The sequence below is a fragment of the Oryzias latipes genome, chromosome 9 (assembly GCF_002234675.1).
Source record: "Oryzias latipes chromosome 9, ASM223467v1".
Lineage (NCBI taxonomy): Eukaryota > Metazoa > Chordata > Actinopteri > Beloniformes > Adrianichthyidae > Oryzias > Oryzias latipes.
The window spans coordinates 32,484,238-32,507,404 of record NC_019867.2 but is presented as its reverse complement, the minus strand read 5'-3'; the positions used below and the strand labels follow the sequence as shown (position 1 = coordinate 32,507,404).

Sequence of the window (23,167 nt, the reverse complement as noted above, 5' to 3'; positions counted from 1 at the left end):
AGGAGATCTGCATGGAGGAATGGACCAAAACATCACTGCTCTAGAGGACATCTGCATGGAGGAATGGACCAAAACATCACTGCTCTAGAGGAGATCTGCATGGAGGAATGGACCAAAACATCACTGCTCTAGAGGAGATCTGCATGGAGGAATGGACCAAAACATCACTGCTCTAGAGGAGATCTGCATGGAGGAATGGACCAAAACACCACTGCTCTAGAGGAGATCTGCATGGAGGAATGGACCAAAACACCACTGCTCTAGAGGAGATCTGCATGGAGGAATGGACCAAAACATCACTGCTCTAGAGGAGATCTGCATGGAGGAATGGACCAAAACACCACTGCTCTAGAGGAGATCTGCATGGAGGAATGGACCAAAACACCACTGCTCTAGAGGAGATCTGCATGGAGGAATGGACCAAAACATCACTGCTCTAGAGGAGATCTGCATGGAGGAATGGACCAAAACACCACTGCTCTAGAGGAGATCTGCATGGAGGAATGGACCAAAACACCACTGCTCTAGAGGAGATCTGCATGGAGGAATGGACCAAAACATCACTGCTCTAGAGGAGATCTGCATGGAGGAATGGACCAAAACATCACTGCTCTAGAGGAGATCTGCATGGAGGAATGGACCAAAACATCACTGCTCTAGAGGAGATCTGCATGGAGGAATGGACCAAAACACACTGCTCTAGAGGAGATCTGCATGGAGGAATGGACCAAAACATCACTGCTCTAGAGGAGATCTGCATGGAGGAATGGACCAAAACAAAAAAAAAAAAACATCACTGCTCTAGAGGAGATCTGCATGGAGGAATGGACCAAAACATCACTGCTCTAGAGGAGATCTGCATGGAGGAATGGACCAAAACATCACTGCTCTAGAGGAATCTGCATGGAGGAATGGACCAAAACACCACTGCTCTAGAGGACATCTGCATGGAGGAATGGACCAAAACACCACTGCTCTAGAGGAGATCTGCATGGAGGAATGGACCAAAACACCACTGCTCTAGAGGACATCTGCATGGAGGAATGGACCAAAACATCACTGCTCTAGAGGAGATCTTCATGGAGGAATGGACCAAAACATCACTGCTCTAGAGGAGATCTGCATGGAGGAATGGACCAAAACACCACTGCTCTAGAGGACATCTGCATGGAGGAATGGACCAAAACATCACTGCTCTAGAGGAGATCTGCATGGAGGAATGGACCAAAACATCACTGCTCTAGAGGAGATCTGCATGGAGGAATGGACCAAAACATCACTGCTCTAGAGGAGATCTGCATGGAGGAATGGACCAAAACACCACTGCTCTAGAGGAGATCTGCATGGAGGAATGGACCAAAACATCACTGCTCTAGAGGAGATCTGCATGGAGGAATGGACCAAAACACCACTGCTCTAGAGGACATCTGCATGGAGGAATGGACCAAAACATCACTGCTCTAGAGGAGATCTGCATGGAGGAATGGACCAAAACATCACTGCTCTAGAGGAGATCTACATGGAGGAATGGACCAATACATCACTGCTCTAGAGGAGATCTGCATGGAGGAATGGACCAAAACATCACTGCTCTAGAGGACATCTGCATGGAGGAATGGACCAAAACACCACTGCTCTAGAGGACATCTTCATGGAGGAATGGACCAAAACATCACTGCTCTAGATGAGATCTGCATGGAGGAATGGACCAAAACATCACTGCTCTAGAGGAGATCTACATGGAGGAATGGACCAAAACACCACTGCTCTAGAGGAGATCTGCATGGAGGAATGGACCAAAACACCACTGCTCTAGAGGAGATCTGCATGGAGGAATGGACCACAACATCACTGCTCTAGAGGAGATCTGCATGGAGGAATGGACCAAAACACCACTGCTCTGGAGGAGATCTGCAAGGAGGAATGGACCAAAACACCACTGCTCTAGAGGACATCTGCATGGAGGAATGGACCAAAACATCACTGCTCTAGAGGAGATCTGCATGGAGGAATGGACCAAAACATCACTGCTCTAGAGGAGATCTGCATGGAGGAATGGACCAAAACACCACTGCTCTAGAGGACATCTGCATGGAGGAATGGACCAAAACATCACTGCTCTAGAGGAGATTTGCATGGAGGAATGGACCAAAACATCACTGCTCTAGAGGAGATCTGCATGGAGGAATGGACCAAAACATCACTGCTCTAGAGGAGATCTGCATGGAGGAATGGACCAAAACACCACTGCTCTAGAGGAGATCTGCATGGAAGAATGGACCAAAACACCACTGCTCTAGAGGACATCTTCATGGAGGAATGGACCAAAACATCACTGCTCTAGAGGAGATCTGCATGGAGGAATGGACCAAAACATCACTGCTCTAGAGGAGATCTACATGGAGGAATGGACCAAAACACCACTGCTCTAGAGGAGATCTGCATGGAGGAATGGACCAAAACACCACTGCTCTAGAGGACATCTGCATGGAGGAATGGACCACAACATCACTGCTCTAGAGGAGATCTGCATGGAGGAATGGACCAAAACACCACTGCTCTAGAGGAGATCTGCATGGAGGAATGGACCAAAACACCACTGCTCTAGAGGAGATCTGCATGGAGGAATGGACCACAACATCACTGCTCTAGAGGAGATCTGCATGGAGGAATGGACCAAAACACCACTGCTCTAGAGGAGATCTGCATGGAGGAATGGACCAAAACACCACTGCTCTAGAGGACATCTGCATGGAGGAATGGACCAAAACATCGCTGCTCTAGAGGAGATCTGCATGGAGGAATGGACCAAAACATCACTGCTCTAGAGGAGATCTACATGGAGGAATGGACCAAAACACCACTGCTCTAGAGGAGATCTGCATGGAGGAATGGACCAAAACATCACTGCTCTAGAGGAGATCTGCATGGAGGAATGGACCAAAACATCACTGCTCTAGAGGAGATCTGCATGGAGGAATGGACCAAAACACCACTGCTCTAGAGGAGATCTGCATGGAGGAATGGACCAAAACACCACTGCTCTAGAGGAGATCTGCATGGAGGAATGGACCAAAACACCACTGCTCTAGAGGAGATCTGCATGGAGGAATGGACCAAAACATCACTGCTCTAGAGGACATCTGCATGGAGGAATGGACCAAAACATCACTGCTCTAGAGGAGATCTGCATGGAGGAATGGACCAAAACATCACTGCTCTAGAGGAGATATGCATGGAGGAATGGACCAAAACATCACTGCTCTAGAGGAGATCTGCATGGAGGAATGGACCAAAACATCACTGCTCTAGAGGAGATCTGCATGGAGGAATGGACCAAAACACCACTGCTCTAGAGGAGATCTGCATGGAGGAATGGACCAAAACATCACTGCTCTAGAGGAGATCTGCATGGAGGAATGGACCAAAACACCACTGCTCTAGAGGAAATCTGCATGGAGGAATGGACCAAAACATCACTGCTCTAGAGGAGATCTGCATGGAGGAATGGACCAAAACGCCACTGCTCTAGAGCAGTGTTTTTCAACCAGTGTGCCGCGGCACACTAGTGTGCCGTGGGAGATGGTCAAGTGTGCCGTGAGATATTGCCCTCATTAACTGATCTAAAACATTTTCCATCTCCAGGAAATCAGCTCTTTGTTCATCCAAACAGACCCTGATAAAACACTGAGAAGTTAAGAATGTGAAATATCATAAAATTATTTTTTCTTTGTGTTTATATGATTCTATTAAAGACATTTTGATTAGAATAACGGGATACCGCGATTTAGCTGCAGCTATAAGTGTGTAAGGAAAAGTCCCGCCCCTTTAACTGTCTCCACCAATCATTCTTGAAGGCTAAATCACATGTTATCAGTCTGACCAATCAGAAGTGGTTAAAGTATTCACTTCCTTGTTTCGATTTAGCGCAAAAAAGTCTCTCTGTTCTAACAAAAATACCAAGTAAAGCTCGTCTTTAGCGGTGTAGCTTTCCACAGAATCTGGTATCAGACTGGAACATGTGAACAAAACCATGAAACTCAAAGACGCTGGTCTTTCTACGGTCGGCGGATTACGGGCACTACATCTCCCATGATGCAGTAAAGTGACTGTTTTAGCGTACAATGAGTCTCTCCTCTTAACGTCTTAAAACAACGAACACACATCAAACAGTTTTTGAATCTTTTGACTTAATTTTTAATACATCTTTTAGAAAAAACAGCTGCAGCTTCCAGCGTTTTCTGCAACAATTATCACAAAAATGCATGTGAGATTGCAGAGCGGCTGTAGATCAATACAGACTGAGCTTTTTTTTTTTTTCATTTATCTATTTTTTTGGATGCTGGTGTGCCGCGGGATTTTTGTCAAGGTTAAAGTGTGCCGTGGCTCAAAAAAGGTTGAAAAACACTGCTCTAGACGACATCTGCATGGAGGAATGGACCAAAACATCACTGCTCTAGAGGAGATCTGCATGGAGGAATGGACCAAAACACCACTGCTCTAGAGGAGATCTGCATGGAGGAATGGACCAAAACACCACTGCTCTAGAGGAGATCTGCATGGAGGAATGGACCAAAACATCACTGCTCTAGAGGAGATCTGCATGGAGGAATGGACCAAAACACCACTGCTCTAGAGGAGATCTGCATGGAGGAATGGACCAAAACATCACTGCTCTAGATGAGATCTACATGGAGGAATGGACCAAAACACCACTGCTCTAGAGGAGATCTGCATGGAGGAATGGACCAAAACACCACTGCTCTAGAGGAGATCTGTATGGAGGAATGGACCAAAACACCACTGCTCTAGAGGAGATCTGCATGGAGGAATGGACCAAAACACCACTGCTCTAGAGTAGATCTGCATGGAGGAATGGACCAAAAAACCACTGCTCTAGAGGACATCTGCATGGAGGAATGGACCAAAACATCACTGCTCTAGAGGAGATCTGCATGGAGGAATGGACCAAAACATGACTGCTCTAGAGGAGATCTACATGGAGGAATGGACCAAAACACCACTGCTCTAGAGGAGATCTGCATGGAGGAATGGACCAAAACACCACTGCTCTAGAGGACATCTGCATGGAGGAATGGACCAAAACATCACTGCTCTAGAGGAGATCTGCATGGAGGAATGGACCAAAACACCACTGCTCTAGAGGAGATCTGCATGGAGGAATGGACCAAAACACCACTGCTCTAGAGGAGATCTGCATGGAGGAATTGACCAAAACACCACTGCTCTAGAGGAGATCTGCATGGAGGAATGGACCAAAACATCACTGCTCTAGAGGAGATCTGCATGGAGGAATGGACCAAAACACCACTGCTCTAGAGGAGATCTGCATGGAGGAATGGACCAAAACATCACTGCTCTAGAGGAGATCTGCATGGAGGAATGGACCAAAACACCACTGCTCTAGAGGAGATCTGCATGGAGGAATGGACCAAAACACCACTGCTCTAGAGGAGATCTGCATGGAGGAATGGACCAAAACATCACTGCTCTAGAGGACATCTTCATGGAGGAATGGACCTAAACACCACTGCTCTGGAGGAGATCTGCAAGGAGGAATGGACCAAAACACCACTGCTCTAGAGGACATCTGCATGGAGGAATGGACCAAAACATCACTGCTCTAGAGGAGATCTGCATGGAGGAATGGACCAAAACACCACTGCTCTAGAGGAGATCTGCATGGAGGAATGGACCAAAACACCACTGCTCTAGAGGAGATCTGCATGGAGGAATGGACCAAAACACCCCTGCTCTAGAGGAGATCTGCATGGAGGAATGGACCAAAACATCACTGCTCTAGAGGAGATCTGCATGGAGGAATGGACCAAAACACCACTGCTCTAGAGGAGATCTGCATGGAGGAATGGACCAAAACATCACTGCTCTAGAGGAGATCTGCATGGAGGAATGGACCAAAACATCACTGCTCTAGAGGAGATCTGCATGGAGGAATGGACCAAAACATCACTGCTCTAGAGGAGATCTGCATGGAGGAATGGACCAAAACACCACTGCTCTAGAGGAGATCTGCATGGAGGAATGGACCAAAACACCACTGCTCTAGAGGAGATCTGCATGGAGGAATGGACCAAAACATCACTGCTGTAGAGGACATCTGCATGGAGGAATGGACCAAAACAACCCCGGCTCTAGAGGAGATCTGCATGGAGGAATGGACCAAAACATCACTGCTCTAGAGGAGATCTGCATGGAGGAATGGAATAAAACATCAATGCTCTAGAGGAGATTTACATAGAGGAATGGACCAAAACACCACTGCTCTAGAGGAGATCTGCATGGAGGAATGGACCAAAACACCACTGCTCTAGAGGAGATCTGCATGGAGGAATGGACCAAAACATCACTGCTCTAGAGGAGATCTGCATGGAGGACTGGACCAAAACACCACTGCTCTAGAGGAGATCTGCATGGAGGAATGGACCAAAACACCACTGCTCTAGAGGAGATCTGCATGGAGGAATGGACCAAAACACCACTGCTCTAGAGGACATCTGCATGGAGGAATGGACCAAAACATCACTGCTCTAGAGGAGATTTACATAGAGGAATGGACCAAAACAAAACTTCTGAAACTCCATCCAATAACTTACTGTTATTAGCACAACAAAAACAGAAGTCCTGCTTTATCCCACATTTGAGGTTTATAAAAGTGTGAACTTAAAGGTCAGCTGGACTGGCGTGGGGTACCTGTCTCCTGTCAGAGGCAGCAGCACGTCTGCCATGGCAGAGAAGACGATGAAGGACACCCTCATCCTCGGGCTGCAAGCAAAACAAACAAATATGATTTTAGTTGTCAGAAAAGCTGCACTTTGTTATCCAGTCTGAACTTAATCCTCACATGATTTAATCCTGTTTTTTGTTTCTTTCTCCATTAAATCCTTTCTTCAGTCTGCCATCCTCTTTATCAGATTAACCCCCCCCAAACAGCTGAAGATATAAAATGATCAGAACATCTAGAGAGGATAAAATGTAAGTGACAGTTTTATTTAAAGCTTCTTTTATGAGTTCAGTCAAAGAGAATGAAGCTGCATCCATAATGAAGCGAGCAGAAGGACCGCCTTTAATGTCAGCTAATCTTGGCGTGTGACTTCAAAGCAGGAAGTGATTAATCACACGGCAAACACGTTGCACTGAAAATGACTCACACAAACATCCTGCTGCACTTTTCTGTACCTGTGACTTTAGGAGGGTGTTGTGCGACACTGATGCATCCCTGAGCAGAGCGCGTCTCTGCAGAGGTTCAACATCCACGCCTGCATGTGACCTCCTTACAAGACTCTAAACGGTTCCAGGACAGCAAAGAACTCCCTCCCCCCCCCCCCCCCCCCCTTGCTTTGGGAATATTTGGGAAGAGCTCCAGAACCACCAGAACTTTATTACTCAAACTGAAGTCATTGGAATTTTGCTGCAGCTGAAATGAAAACCTGACTTTATGGTGACATCGCTTACGTGAAAAATAAATGATTCCAGTTTAACTTTTTTACTTTTGGGGAATTAAATGACTTCAACATAAGGATTTTAACTAAAGAAATCCCCTCATAAGAAAATGCAACAGCTGCTGATTCTGAGTCCTGATCCGACAGTTTCATCACACATAGAATAAAAAGAGAAGAAATGCCAAACAAATAGATCCAACAGTGATCTGTTCGTTTGCTAGCACCGTGTCATAAAGAGCTTTCTAGAACTGTAATCTATTCGTACGGTCCGTTTCTGAAAGCTAGAAAAAGATTTAAGCCTGTTCTTCTCCTCGTGGATGTTTGCTGCCGTCGTTCTGGACTGTGCTCATTTAGTAAACAACTGCTGCTGCTGCTTGTTTTGCAGATGCCTGGTGGGTTTTGCTGTTTTGAACGCAGCTTTTTTCTCCTGGTTCTGAAATGCCAAACTTGCATGTGATGCCGTTTGCAGTTGCAGAGATTTTCTCATCGACTGGAGGATTTCCACACCGCAGACGTGTTTTTGTGTCCCTCCAGCTCATTCTGCTGCGTTTTATGGAACTGTAATGGAAATCCGTCCATGATATGCAGGTGAGAGACTTCTAGAGTATCGATTTGTAACAATAAGCTTGAAATAAAAAGAGCTGATCAATATACTAAGAATCAAATATGTAACTGATCCTTGATCGGGATGTAACGGACGATTTCGACCAAGTCTGAAACGATGTGATCGGGCCTGATTTCCCATAAGGTGATTGGATCGAGAATCCCCAATAAAAACCAGGTCTGGGCCTAACACTGAGCCCTGTGGCACACCTGCACTCCTGTTGGAAGAAGGAGAGCCTGAAAGTCTAACAGGTGTGAGTTCCACACAGAGATTGTGATGAAAATGAGTTTACTGAGAGTCCCACTCCAGTGAAAATGGTGTTTCTGGTGTTTTTACCATCTTCCTGAGGCCTTTGCTAATGATGGAGGACACAAAGAAGATTAAGAATAAAACTGTGTTTGAGAGCATTTCTGTTTGACATTGGCGGACAGAAAAATGCAGTTTGAAAAAGCTCTTTTGTGATGCAACAGCTGAACTGAATGGGCCAAAGTCTCCCTGCTCTGCTCCATTCTGATCTTCCACTGTCACACAAACGGATCCATGATCGTCTCTGTTCTCCTGGTCTGAGCTGGACTCTGGATCAGAACTGGACGGATGGATGGATCTGATATTGCTGCTATTTTTGTTGCACCGCTAACGTTAGCTTGGGGTTGTGAGGGGCTATAAGCTAGCGGGAGAGCATATAAACAGATGGATGATGGGAATGGAGATAGAATTGCTCCAACTGTCCCGCCTACAGCTCAGAGGTGAATTTGTGATGAACTCCTGCAGAAACTATGTCCTAGAAAACCACACAGGTTTTTGGATTCAGACTATTACTAACCCCCCCCCCCCTGAGCCGGTTTAGCTCGTGCTGGTTTGCAGCGCCTTCCGTCTGTGAAACCAGGGTTCGACTCTGGGCTGCTCCCTGTTCCCTTCTCTACCCCTGTGCCGGTTCCAAGCCCGGTTTGAGAAGGTTGCGTCAGGAAGGGCATCCGGCGTAAAACATTGCCAAGTTTACCATGCGACTTGTTCGCTATGGCGACCCCTGATGGGAGAAGCCGAAAGAGGAAGAAGACTATTACTAACCCCTAATCATCATTAGAAGACCACCGGGAACCCTTTGGAAACAGATGATCGGATGGAACCTAAAGAGCTGAAGATGCTGCAGGTGAACTCCGTCACCATTCACACCTGCTCTCCGACGAGAGCAAGAGAAGCTTTAGATCATGAGACACACGGGCTTCCTTCAGGGATGCAAAGTGTTCAGAGCATAAGGAGAGGTGCTGCTTCTTCTTATCCACACGACACGTAGCCCCGTCGCCATCCTCCCACGCACACATAGCGCAATCCTTAAACCAGATTTGGCAGAGGACTGGAGCGGCCGTAAACATTCACATCCTGTATCTGTGCAGGTTTCAGAGTCGGGAGCGGACTGGAGCCCGGCCGTCATCCACGGAGCCAAATGAGAACCAAGGCTGGCGGCTCAAGGTGCAGCTTTAGGCTGTCAGTGGGGGGTTTCAGAAGCACCAAGAAATTCTGGACTCTAAAGACAATACTGAGGACAGACCATGGTGGATGTAGGAGGGAGGGGGGGGTGATGAAAGAGTCCACATGGCGGAGCAGAAGTGCTCTTGGTGAGCGAGCTTTGTTTAGCAGATTGTCCTCGTCGCCTTCCAGCGTTGTCTTGCTTTACTGTACATTGTCTGCCTGTCAGCCGTTCTGTGGTGGAAGCAGGGGAGAAGTGTGGAGCCGGACCCCCCCAGTGCAAATGGCCATTCTCACAGCCCAGAAGACTGCTCCTCTCTGCCACCCACTCCCACCTGGTGCCTTTGCTATTTTCTTCAACCAACCACTTGATTCTGGCTGGGTCGCTACCGTCTGTACTGTGCTGGCAGGCGCCGCCTGACTCAACATTATGCAAGCTGCATGTTTCAGGCTCATTCCTGCAGCTTTGTCTGCCATTATTTATGGACAAAGACCATGGATGTCGTAGAAAACGCTTGTAAGGAAAGCGGCGGGAACTCCTCCTGATCTGTGCAGAAACACTGATGTCACCTGTGCCAGAAACCCCCAGAGAAGCTGCTGCTCTGCAAGAAGTTTCCCAACGTATGGGCCTCCACTTCCTGCTGACCATCTCCTCTGATCGTCTGATTGGAAATGAAAATGGATGCGCTTGGCTGTAAAACTTAACCAACTGCAAAGCAGAAAAGTCTAGGCGGAGAATGAAGGATCATAATAATGACTTCATCTATAATGCACTTTGACAGAAACTAAAATTCCAACAAAGTGCTGTACATTAAAGGCTTACAGCAGAAAAATGTACAAAATAATTAGAAAATATGTCACTAAAAACATAAAAAGAAACTGGAAGGAGCTGCATTTCCAGAAGAAAAGGGTTGAATGCTGTACTGCTGAATGAAAATGAAACTCAAAGGGGAATAATTGGCAAAAAAAGAAATGATCAGAGTTGACCATTAATAAAGTGAAGACAGCGCAATGACAAAAAAAGATACGTTTTATTAAAAATACAACCACTGAGACTCAAACCGGTGAAGTTGTGCACCACAGCTCACATAATATGCCATTACGCCCCCAACCAGGTCCAGTGGACAGGACATATGATTGGTAAAATCCTGGAATATCTAGAAACGTTCAAGGATTTGAAGGAGCAAAGGTCAGAGCTGGAAAAAGGTGAAAGAGCTGAAGAACAGCTGAACAATTCTAGAAGGAGTTAAACGCCAGGAAATGGAGGAAGATACTAAAATAAAGAAAGACAAACAGGAAAAGAATGGTTGAAGGCTTTCAACCAATCAAAACATCTAAAAGCAGTCAAGTCTCATGTGGGACCAACAGCTTACCTGACAAATCGGTCAGTTAGGTTCTTCACAAAGGAGTAGATCTCAACCCAGTTGGCAGCGACGCTCCCAGATCTGAAACAGGAACACGAGCATCAGCCAATCACAGCCTTCCGTCAACAATCCTGGCCGCCCGCCGCCTCATGCTGCCTTGTACTGATGTGAGTGCAGCATTTCTAAAGGCCTGAATCCCAGAGAATCCACAAAAGGAAATAGAGTGCCTGTAAAACCGATTTCAAGTGCGAAGAGGAGACACTAAAAAAAACGGAAGCATACAGAAAAGCTCCCATCTGCCCAAAAATCTGAAAGAAGGATTCCTTGACCTTTGACCCATGACCCAACAAATGTATCAGCTCTGAAAAACAAACAAACAAAAATGTGTGTAACGGCCAATAAAGAACAATGGACGGATGGATGGATCTGATATTGCTGCCATTTTTGTTGGGGTTGTGGGGCTGTAAGCTAGTGGGAGAGTGTAAACAAAGGGTTGATGGGATGTCAACAAAGGCTTGCTTCTGTGTCCCGCCCACAACCCAGAGGTGAGTTTCGAATGAACTGCTGCCCTTCAGGAACTATGTCTTAGAAACTGCATAACGCCAATTAAAGGACCACTGAGAAGACTGATGACAGATACAAATACAGCTGGAGTGGGACTTCAAACAACGGTGAACACTAAAAGCACAAAACTTTAAAGAGCTGACAAAAATGATCAGCCATTTGATGTGATTTCTGTATGTGATTGTACAAGTGTGCAATGACACATTAAGATCTTATATTATAAAAAAGCCACAAACAACAAGCAAAACTCTCTCTCGTGACCTTTGAACTCTTGTGTCGTCTGTGTGTTTTCTGGAGTTTGTGGTTTGAACCCTCCCCTTTCAGCGGCAGACACAGAAGCTTCTTTAACGTGGTTGGAGTTTTCTGCTGAGTTCCAGCCAGCGTTGTGAGCAGAAGCAGTTCAGAGTGCGGCTGGGAGGACGTTTGGTTAACCTTGATGTGACAAAACGAGCAGAGCGGCGTTCAAAACAGGCCGTGTGGTTTCCGCTGATCTTCCTGCTTCATGAAACCAGAACACCTCACACCACACACTGGTTTCAACTGTCAGTGAGGTGAACGCCGTCTTCTTACACTGAACCGTGGGCGTTAGCAGGAGCAAAGCCGCCGTCAGCTGATGGGGTGAGCCCACGCTCTCTCTCATGCTGGGGCGCTCTGAGGCCGGCGCTCTGAGGCCGGCGCTCTGAGGCCGGCGCTCAGATCCCACTCCACTAGATCTGACTGAATGAGAAGCGGAGTGGACATCTTCACAGAACAGTGATGCACTTGGAACCGAGAACAACTGATCCTGCAAACCGTTTGATGCAGGTGTGTGGACCAGACTGCTGCTGAAACCCTAAAAAGGTGGAGTCATGTGACTCACGCGTTGAAACTCATCTTGTAGCCCCATCGTGGCAGGATATGGAGTCAATAAACCCCACCCTTCCCCACTCTGAGCAAACAGGAAACACTTGCAGAAACACATGTCAGAGCTGAGCATTGACATCTACCTGTCAATCAAACGACCACGCCCCCATCAGGACTTAATTGAGGGGTTTAAAGGTAAAAACGACGACTAATTTCACAGAAACTCTCCCCTAAAGCAACCTTGAAGCTTAATTTTGTCCATTCAGGGCCAGTTGTGTAATCGTTTTGGTTTCTCTGCGAGCAGCACTTCACTTCTGTTTAATTTTTTAGTAAAGCTTTTGATCCACAGGGTCAACATGGCCGACCCCCAACCAGGGTTCAGAATATAATTATGGTTCGTACTGTTGACTGTATACGTTAGCTGGACTGAGCGAGTGTGACGTCACCCATTGAAAATGGTTAACTTCAGGCTCCAACCATTTCAAGTCAATTAAATTGCCATTTTTTAGCAATACGGACGCCGCCATGTTGGAGCCAGAGGAAGACAGTAAGCAGTGACTGGTGCGAGGCAGTCTGAGCCCTTGTTTCTATGGCAACCACTCAAATCAGGAGTGAGCTTGCTGGAAGGCCACGCCCCTACCACTTGAAAGCAAGCAACATAAAATCATGAACATTTGAGGTGGGGGCCAGAGGGCACCACCTACTTTATTATGGGAAACCGCAACTTGGAAAAGTATCAGGAATAAAATGAACAGAAGTTTAAATGGGGAATCAGAGCAAGAATGTTTCCTCTGACCAATAGAACGAGAAACAGCTGATTATTTCTCTAGAAGGTACTTCCTGTTTGGAAAACAAGAGGGAGGGGTCACACACCGAGTCCAGTTCACATACGGTCTACGGTTCGGACCCCCAACCAGCTGTGCATGGGTTAAGCGAGGGTCAGGTGCAGCGGGTGGGGTGTGTGACGTCACGCAGCCCCAGAAACGAGCAGGTGTTTGAAGCACGTCCATGATACAGTTTGAGTCGCCTTCAGCGGTCTCCTCGTGACCATGCCCCCCCCCCCCCCCCCCCCCCCCCCTTCACTGTGGCCAGAAGCCCCACCCGATCCCCCGAGGAGGGGGCCTCGACCCCCTTACCTGTCCAGGACAAAGTAGAGGTCGTACGCTCCGTGACAGGACGCCTCGTCCGCGCCGCAGCATGACGCCACCAAGCCCAGGCAGAGCAGCGTCAGGGCGGCGGGAGCCCACCGGTTCCCCTTCCCTGGAGAAGGCCGCCAAAACTTTTTTCCAGTCATTTTCCTTCAAACTTGCTGTAATGATCATGGACATCCTTACCAACAATAATCCAGTGGAAGTTTTGTGTCACCTTTGACAGAAGTAGCATTTTGTAAAGTTTACATATTACTGACTGCCTGAGAATGAGGAGACCCAAATTGTTTTATAACTTTAATATCTTTACTTTTCTACAGTCAAATTTCTTCAAACTTGCTGTGATGATCATGAACATCATTATCAACCATAATCCAGTGAAATTTTTGCGTCACCTTTGAAAAAAGTGGTATTTTGGATGGTTCACATGTTTTACTTTATCTGTCAAGGCAGGATGCTTAGGTGTACTATAATGTCAATATCTTTAATTTTCTCCAGTCAAATTTCTTCAAACTTGCTGTGATGTTAGTGAACATTATTCCCAACAATAATCCAGTGAAAGTTTTGCGTCACCTTTGAAAGAAGTAGCATTTTTTAAGGTTTACATATTACACAGTGTCTGTAAATGAGGAGACCCAAATTGTTCTATAACTTTAATATCTCTAATATTCTCCAGTCATTTTTCATCAAACTTGCTGTGATGTTAGTGAACATTATTCCCAACAATAATCCAGTGAAAGTTTTGCGTCACCTTTGACAGAAGTAGCATTTTGTAAGGTTTACATATTACACACTGCCTGTGAATGAGGAAACCCAGATTGTTTTATAACTTTAATATCTTTACTTTTCTACAGTCAATTTTCATCGAATTTAGTGTGATGTTAGTGAACATTATTCCCAACAATAATCCAGTGAAAGTTTTGCGTCACCTTTGAAAGAAGTAGCATTTTGTAAGGTTTACATATTACACACTGTCTGTGAATGAGGAGACCCAAAATGTTCTATAACTTTAATATCTCTAATATTCTCCAGTCATTTTTCATCAAACTTGCTGTGATATTAGTGAACATCATTACCAACAATAATCCAGTGAAAGTTTTGTGTCACCTTAAATGAAGCAACTTTAGAAAGAGTTGACAGGACCAGATGTGAATTTACTTGGAGTTTCTTCATTTCTGCTTGATTCCATTCCATGTCATGCTCAACAACCCACAAAACACTCTTGTCAGTGTTGAATCTCACTTTTAGAATCTGTCTGATTATTATATTTCAGACAAAACACGTTATTTCTGGTAGTTTATTATGGAATGAACAGACATGCAATCCAAATGAATACATTTGTACATCAAATAACGATACAGGGCATGCAATAACTCTCATTTATTTCAGAGTACAGTACATGTAATTTCTATAATGGGTATAACAGTGACATGGGTGATATCAGCGCTTTATGCCGTCTTTCCAGCTCGCTGGGTGTGTGTACCGTAAACTATGATGTAAACGCGCATGCTAAAAGTCAGTGACGGCTGGCGTGACCGCGCTTCCGCAGATGTCGGCTCACTTGACCGCGGTGCAGCATTTAGGGAAACCCCGCAACGACGTCAGCGGCTGGATTTCTACATGTCTCTGAGTCACGGAGCCGCTCCCCGGACCCGCCGGAACCCGCCGTACCCAGAAGACAGAGTCCTCCAGAACCGACCGAGTCTGAAGAAAGAGGTCGCATCCGCTAACGGGACAACTTCAGGAAAAGTTCGGCTGCCTTCACGGGTCCACAGGAAGCTCGTACATTTGACAACCGGTGCTGGCTTCAAGGTTTTTTAGTGGAAAAAAGTTTTTACCATTGTTAAATAACTAAAATGGACTTTTAGATGAGAACATGTTCATAAAAAATGATTTGTCCAGCGCATCATATTCACAGATGTCATCATACAGACAGATGTTTTGTCGCTCGTGAGACAGAAATACTCAGGACCGCAGCTGTATTTCACCCACAACCCTGTCCATTGGGTAACTCAGCCTTCCTGTAATGATCGACATGTAACATTTAAACCCCAGAATAACAGCAAAGGAAAGAGACTCACGAGAAAACAACGTGTTTTGTATTTAAGCTTTAATCGTGTTTTCTTCACCTTGTTTCTTTTTTCTTCCGAGAGCACATAAAGGTCTCAGAACGACGCATGCGCAAAAGAACTGCATGCAAACTTGCGATAAGGTTTCATGTTGTGATAATTTTGTACATTTTTGTATTCATCCCGAGTTAAAAGAGGTTTTCAAAACAGGAAGAAGAAAGATGAGGTACATGGATGTTCACCGGAAACAAAACGATGAGAGAAACGGATGCAGAGGACATGTCGACCCCGGTTGACCCCTGTGGATCATAGCAGCAATGTCTGGTTCTGTCTGTTTGGACAAAATTTAAATGATTATTTTACATATTTGGACTTTTTGAATGTTAGGATTTAAAAGCAACATATTTTCATACAACAAAAAGAAAACGGTGAAGCAGAAATGTGATTTAAAATAAGTTTGTTTTCCGTCACAGATGAACATGTGCAGTGGATGCTGAAGAAATGGATTTGTATGTATTCAAACGATTCCACAGTCTTAAATCACTCAGAGAAATATAAATATTTTTTTTCGTACACCTTTCCCTGTAAATTCTGAATATTCTGACGTGTAGATGGAAGTTTTCTCCCAGCTTGACCGCCGCTGCAGAACTCCTGAAGACGCTTTTAGTTGACTTTCTTCTCTGCCTCCATCAGTTCCTTCGTTTTATCAGGCCACAGTGAGGAGAACAGAAGAAGAAAAGCTCACTCGTGTTTCCTTTGTGGTGCAGGTTTCCAAAGCTCACAGATTCCGCTTACTTATCTTTGCATTTAGACTACAGGTGTCTTTATATTCACTGTGGAGGGCTTCTAATCCCCAAATCTGGATGATTTAGTGGCCTTCTTCTTCCACCAGAGCCAGACTCCTAAAGCCAACGGTGGAGCTGAGAGAAAGGAAAGCTGCTCTCCACCGGCGGAGCTGCACCGTCTGATGAAATGCAGCATGACCATGTGGCAGCGCAGCGGTCCAAAAGTCTGCAAAGGAAAACCAAGGCAGATCATGCAAATGTTTTCACAGTTGTGTCTATTTACTGTAGAAGCATCACTTCATTTCATAGCTCCTGTGTTTCTGACAAACTTCCCCGCAGGTTAGATGAACACAATCAGGTGGGTTTCTCCAGGAAAGGCAGGAAATTCCTGGCTGTGTCTCATCCCATCAGCCCTCCTCAAACAACGCAAGAGTAACGTGTTGCAGATGGATTTGGGGGGGGGGGTTAATTACACAACGGCTGTTGAGAGCTCTACCTGGTTTACCTGAATCTGCTGCTACAAATGTTGGAATTATAGGATTTCCCTTGTTTACTGCAGTTCTGCTCATACATATGAAGGTATGTCACTGGTGTGTCAAAATCCAATCTCTGTTCTTCATGAGCCGTCAATCCTTTTATTTCTGGAATTACCCATGAAATGTTGATTATAACTGGGACTACAAATACTTCAAATAATCGTGACTTGTGGTAAACGTGAAGGTGGGTCCGTTGAAATGTTTCCAAAGGGAGTGTCAGCTCCTGAACTGGTTTTCAGAGAGACTCGGTGGCAGAGAAGAAACAGTAAAGACCAAAGAGGAAAGTGGTGATCCAGTTTGGAGAACGGGTCATGTCCTGATGGATGACAGTGCAAACTTTGGACTTCTGTGAGATAAAACCACAAAACATCGGCATATTGTGCTTTTTGATTCACTCCAAACTGGTTCCTCACTAAAAAAACAAGCAAAGAAGAAGGAAATCGTCGGCCTAATGAGAAAATAAAACTGAAAAGACAAACAAGAAAGAAGTTTTCTTTATAGGGCAAAATGTGAAAGGAGGAAAAATGATCAAGTGTAAAAACAGATCAAGAAGCAAAACCAGGTTTCAGAAAACAGCTCAACGCTCAAACCTGCTGCGGGAAGAGAAAAGCCCAAAACTGAACGGGACCTGAACCTCCAAAACCCCAAGAAACTACAGAACAAACACACGAAAACAGACACAAACACCTATTAATAAGAAAGTTAAGACGGATGTTCAGATCTGTCCTCTAAATAAAAAACTCAGCTTTAAAAGGAACCTTTTTGCTGTTAAAGGGTTGCTAAGTGTGCACAGAATCAACTTCATTACAGGCTTTCAAAGTGTGAGAAGAACAATAGCACTTAGTTTTGTTATGAATTTAGTGCTTTCACTGAAAATATCCACATCTGAATTCTGGTCATGTTTCTTTTCTCACCTCATTAAGAATAAAAAACAATTATTTACAGCTCAGGTTGGACTAAAACATGGATTACAAGAACAAACAAAATTGACTTTCTTTTCTCTAGTTGTCACACAACTAGCCAGGTAATTACTATAACACACCTCATCAAATCACAATAGTCCAGAGAACAGCGGCACACGAGGATAATTATCTGGCAAATCAAAGTCTAATGAGATTTTAATTGGAATGTTAATTCTTTCGCTTCAGTGTTTTAGCTCACTGGCTGCAGTTTCCCGATCGGGCCTCCGTACAACAAAGAGACGGCGTGTTTGTCTTTGTTTGGGGAGGTGTGTGTGCGCAAGCATGCAGCCGGCTGGGGAAATGGATTCAGTGCATCGATTCGTCACAAGGGGTTTCGGCTGAAGGAGAAGTCACAAGTGACAGATAAAAATGACAACTTTAATTTCTAAAAGCAGCAAAGTGTAGAAACTCATCAACAGATAAATCCACGACAAACAGCAAAAACACAACAGCCTACATGTTCCCGTTGTATCCCTCTCAGGGTCTCGGGGTCAGGTCCCCAGTCTGTCCCAGGACCCCACATTCACCCTGGAGGGGCCATTCTAAAGTAATCCATGAACCTATGACACTTGGACTGTGTGCAGGGAGAGAACATGCAAACAGAAAGGACCCAGCTGGGATTCAAACCTGTGGGCCTTTTTGCTGTGAGGTGCAAGTGCTAACCACTGCACAGGGAAGCAGAGCGAGTTACACAGAGAGAAACGAGTTAGTCGTATTGAAGCGTGAAAAGCTTTCAGAGGAAACGTCTGCACAGCCTGAACAAAATGAGCTGTTTTTGGTGATTATCCAGCAGCTCTAAGTTATTGAGGTCCAGATGACCCCACTCCCAACGTTATGTTGGGAGTGGGGTCATCTGGACCCCACAAGATTGTTCAGTCCGGTTCTCATTTACTGTCAAGGGTCCAAACAGGAGTCTTCAGTTCAGGTGACAGGTTGATGGGAGGGTCTAGGTGGTCTGTGTCAACCAGAACTCTTAACGCTTTCAAGGGATCAAATACTCGTTTCCTTCTATGAAATGCAAACAAATGTAAATCACTTCTTTAAAGTTGATTTCTTGATCTCATCTCTGTTCAAATGAAGCTACCATTAGAATGACAGACTGTCAGTTTCTTTTTAGGAGGGCAAACCAACAAAGTGACCTTCACTGCGTCTCCTCTGTCGTATGGAGGTCCTTAAACTTCAGAGCTGCTGTTCGGGAATCCTCATCGTTAATATAAAAGGGTTCAAATTAGAGGAAAAAACAAAGAAGGATGAGTATCAACAACAAAGATTCAATGAGCCCTAATAGCATCTATAACTCATAATTATCTTAATAACTGTTATTTTAGCTTGTTTTTCCTCCTTTGAGAAAGCATTGTTTGTCACTAACGGCGTCTTAAGTTGAAATTGAGTGCCTTTCCCAGAGGTAAACAACATCTATCAATCACGACTTGAGGTCAAGTGTTGAAACACACAACATTGTGTGTGCGTGCGTGTGTAAAGGGACTAAGAAACCCACACCACGACCATCTTGAGTTGCTGTTAGCGGCCCATTTTTCATCTCATTGCAAACTCAGCTGCTCCACATCACCTTCATCAGTTTGTTGTGAAAGTTTGTGGGTCGGCCGCGGCAGATGGCGGAGAAGATGAGCGAACGCCGAAGCTCAGACGTCCTTTAACCAAGAGCGGTCAGTCCCCTCCTTCATGTCATCCATGGGGAGGCAAACGTAGAGAAACCAGAGGTCTCCATGCTGGCAGGGAGCGTTCTGCTGCTCAGCAGTCGAGGCAACAACGCCGCCAATCACCGCATGTGTCAGTCTGTCTCCTTTCACGCTGTTTTTCCAGGACCGGCCTCCCGCTTCCCAAACTCATGGCCGCTCCAGCTGATGCTCCACTCCTTCTCCTGCTGTCTGCTGACATGTTTTTGTGTTTGCACCTAAAGCTGGTAAACACTGGAAGCCTGTCTTCTTGGATGTAGACATCAGTTTGAGTCTTCTGTCCTTTGTGCTGAAGTCTGGAACTCGGTGGAGGAGCAGCTGGAGACGGTCTAGCTTCCATCCTAAAGAGCTCATAAAAGGCCAAGAAGGCAAATTAAAAATAGTGACTCGTGTCACAGATCACATGTTAGGATTTCCGCTCCTCAGAGAAGACAATTTCCAGGAAATCCTCATTATTTATGCTAAGAATTGGGGTCAGCTCATACTACAAATCTGAGCTGGGGCAGAGCTACAGGGGGGTCAAGGGGAGAACTGCCACCCAGCAAAAAGCTTTGCCCTCCCATTTGCCCCCAATTTTTGAGTCAATATTAGTATGAATATTGATGAAGATTTAGAAATCATCAATAAAAGCTTCTTTAAGCACTGCCAAACTAACCAAATCAAAGTGTTGATTGCTCCGCCCCTGTTTTGTGAATGCCGGCCCATCCGGGCTTTGAGAATTTCTACTGATCTACATTAGGAGAAGCACCTCGGCAACAAGAACTGCAGGTTTAATATTAATTACAAGGAGAAAAGCTTTGAAATGTGTGTTTTGATCCTTTCTGTTGTAGAGGTCTTCCACTCTGCTGTTGTCACTCTCCCAAAGTTTGCTTCTCTCTTGTCCCCCCAAAAATAAAAAGATCCAGTTCCACCATTCAGGCACAGCTGTGGTGTACAAAAGTGTAAAAATGACTGGGATTTATGTGCAACGCTTCATGAAACTGGGACACTGGAGGTCTGTGGGACGGGGGGGGGGGGGCAGCTCTCAGTGCTCCCGCTTGTTTTCTGGTGGAGTCGGGGTGTGGGACTGAAGCTGAACACCCACATGCGGGTCAAACTCCTTCACAGGCTCTGTTTCCAGCAGATCAAACTCCGTCTCCGGAGGCAGACGTTGGCGCTGGCAGAGCAACAGGCAGCGAGGCCTTGTCCAGAAAATGAAAAGGATCCACGTTTGATCCTCTCTTCATTTCCCGGTAATTGTTCTTGATTCCCCCTTTGTGTTTCATGCTTGACTCACCGCTCATTTCAGGGCCGAGCATGAAGACGTGCTCATTTCCCCTATCGCTGACAGCAGAGTTCAGTGATTAACAAATTAAGGATCTTCTTTGCCTTAATCTGTCTGGAGGCTTTTTTAGCGGGCTCCTGCAGAAACATGTTTGGCGATGACAGCACCTCTGCTCCCATGTTTAATTGGATTAGAGGGAGGTCGGGATTAATACACTGTTGGACGGCGCGCTGGGCTGTTTCAGAATGAGCTTATCAACTTCTTTTACCGCACTGCTGAGACGTCAGGGATTTCTTTGGCGTGAAGTGTCATGGGAAGAAGCGGAAACCTGCGTGGGGGGGTATGTACTAATCTGCAGAAACATTAGGCTGAACTGATTGATGTCAAAGAGGGAACATTTCCTGATGTTCAGTGGGGGGAGCTCCTTTAGACGTACAGGTTTAGTTGTGTGGGGGGGGGACACAATGGCAGCTTCTGGGTTCTTCATTCACATGTTTCAGGTTGACACTTTCTCTGCCAGGTTTCTCTGATGTTAACAGGAAACCGCATCACTGTTTCCAAAGAGCCGTTTACGATCAGACCAAAGTCATTTACAAAAGATGGAGAAGACTTAAGTCAAAGTATCGACCAGCAGTGGGCTCCTGTGGGGATTTTAACTTCCTGTTTCAAAGACCCAACAAAGTGTACAAAATCTTACAAATACTGAGTTCAAATCTGTTACTACTCTTATTCTGTGTGTTCAGCGCACATGTGGGGCTCAGCGTTTGCAATGCGTCTTTTCTGCAGACGTGCTGCACTTCTGCGTTTTTACCACAATGTGCAGTACGGAGGTTAAACGCAGGACAAAGGGTGAACACTTTCAAGCACAAAACCCCACACAGACGGCTAATCTGCTGCAAAGAGTGATGTGCATCAGAGGCAAAAACCAACTGAACATTTTACAATATTCACAACACAAAGAGCTTCCAAATATGGAAATGTCAAAACAACCTTAAAAATAAATCTAATAAAGAAAAGAAACACAGGAACTGCTGTTGCTTTTCTCAGTATCAAAATGCTGGAAGTGTTTAAAGAAAAACATGAAAAATGACCAAATAACTCAAAAAATACAATCAATTAATAACAAAAAATGTGACAGAAAGAAAATGACCACAACATTCTCTTCCCAACAAACATGAGAGTATGAACAAACAGATCCCAACCAATAAAGTATAAAAACAATATGGAATAAAACAAACTCCTCATCAAATGAAAACGCTTTTTTTTAAGATCGGTTTTGAGGTTTCCTGAAAGGTTTTAATAGCAAGTCGCCGTCCTGACTCCTCCCACATGTGAGGAGATGGCGGTTTCAGTTCTGATATTTCTAACAGTTAGCAAAGCAACACCCGAAGATCTAAAACAAAAGAGGCGGAGACAGGGCTGCAAATGCAGAAGAAGCGGGTGGAGTCAGTGACAGGCAGCAAACGAACATGCTCCCAGCTGCCCCCCCCCCCCCCCCCCCCCCCCCTGCTTAATTTACTTGGCTGATATGCAGCTTTGCTCTGGCAGCTTTGTCCATCAAAAGGCCTGCGCCCCCGGTGATGCACTGAGCGCTGCAGTGTTTCCTCTCACCACCTTTGTGTTATTTTTTCCCTCTGACTCTTCCGGGCTGACAGCTGCCTCTGCAAACGTCAGGCTTCTGAGGCGTCCCGAGGCGTCCCCGTCTCTGGAAACATGTCTGACTTTCATTCCTGCGCTTGCCACACTTTTCCCTCTTTAAATGCGTGTGTTGTTGGGATTCACAGATTTGCTGAAACACGTTACAAACTCCAGTGTTTCTGGAGCGTCTGCAGGAAATGATGCGATTAAAGAAAAGCCCTGAAAGGCCTCAGTGCGGACGGCAGAAACGAAGACAATCTTGGTCATTAAACAAGTCTACATAAATCCATTGAGTTGAAAACATGCCATCTTGAAAAAAAAAGTTTTGAAGATAGCTCATTTTCACTCATTAATAAAATAGATAAAAATGTGGGAAATGTTTGATGCATTTTCTCCTCTGAGAAACAAAAAGCCCTACAGGGTTTGAGTCCTGCTTTATTTGTTGAAGGGCAGAACTGAAAAGGGTTTTATGATCGTTCTTTGTAATCTATTGTACATCTGTTCACGATGACATGTTTTCTAAAGACAAGTCATTCTATTGTAAAGAATTCTTTCCTGTTTGTCATTTTGCTTTCAGCTGGATCAAGCTGATTTGACCGACTCCACTGCAGTTTTCACTTGTTCTCATTTCCGTCTTTATAGATGAATAGAAATGTTAAATGCAGATCTTAGTGAGGGTCGTCTCGGTTAAACGGCCTGCACTTAGATTTGATGAGCTCTTTCAGACCTATGAGGGCTGAGACAA

At 45.3% G+C, this 23,167-nt stretch overlaps 1 protein-coding gene across 2 annotated transcripts in view; it reads right to left on the bottom strand.

Annotated features, from left to right (window-relative positions):
- antxr2 (anthrax toxin receptor 2) overlaps positions 1–13,635 on the bottom strand; it is a 78,508-nt gene extending 64,873 nt beyond the window's left edge. The window contains exons 1-3 of one of the 2 annotated variants that reach the window (XM_023958899.1): positions 13,460–13,635; positions 10,926–10,997; positions 6,733–6,804 (exon numbers count right to left, since the gene is read on the bottom strand). In XM_023958899.1, the coding sequence (XP_023814667.1) occupies positions 6,733–6,804; positions 10,926–10,997; positions 13,460–13,617 (302 nt within the window). In that variant the 5' untranslated portion in view covers positions 13,618–13,635. The remainder of the gene's footprint in view (positions 1–6,732; positions 6,805–10,925; positions 10,998–13,459) is intronic. The other variant, XM_023958900.1, reaches the window with a different exon arrangement.
- Between the last annotated feature and the right edge of the window lie 9,532 nt (positions 13,636–23,167).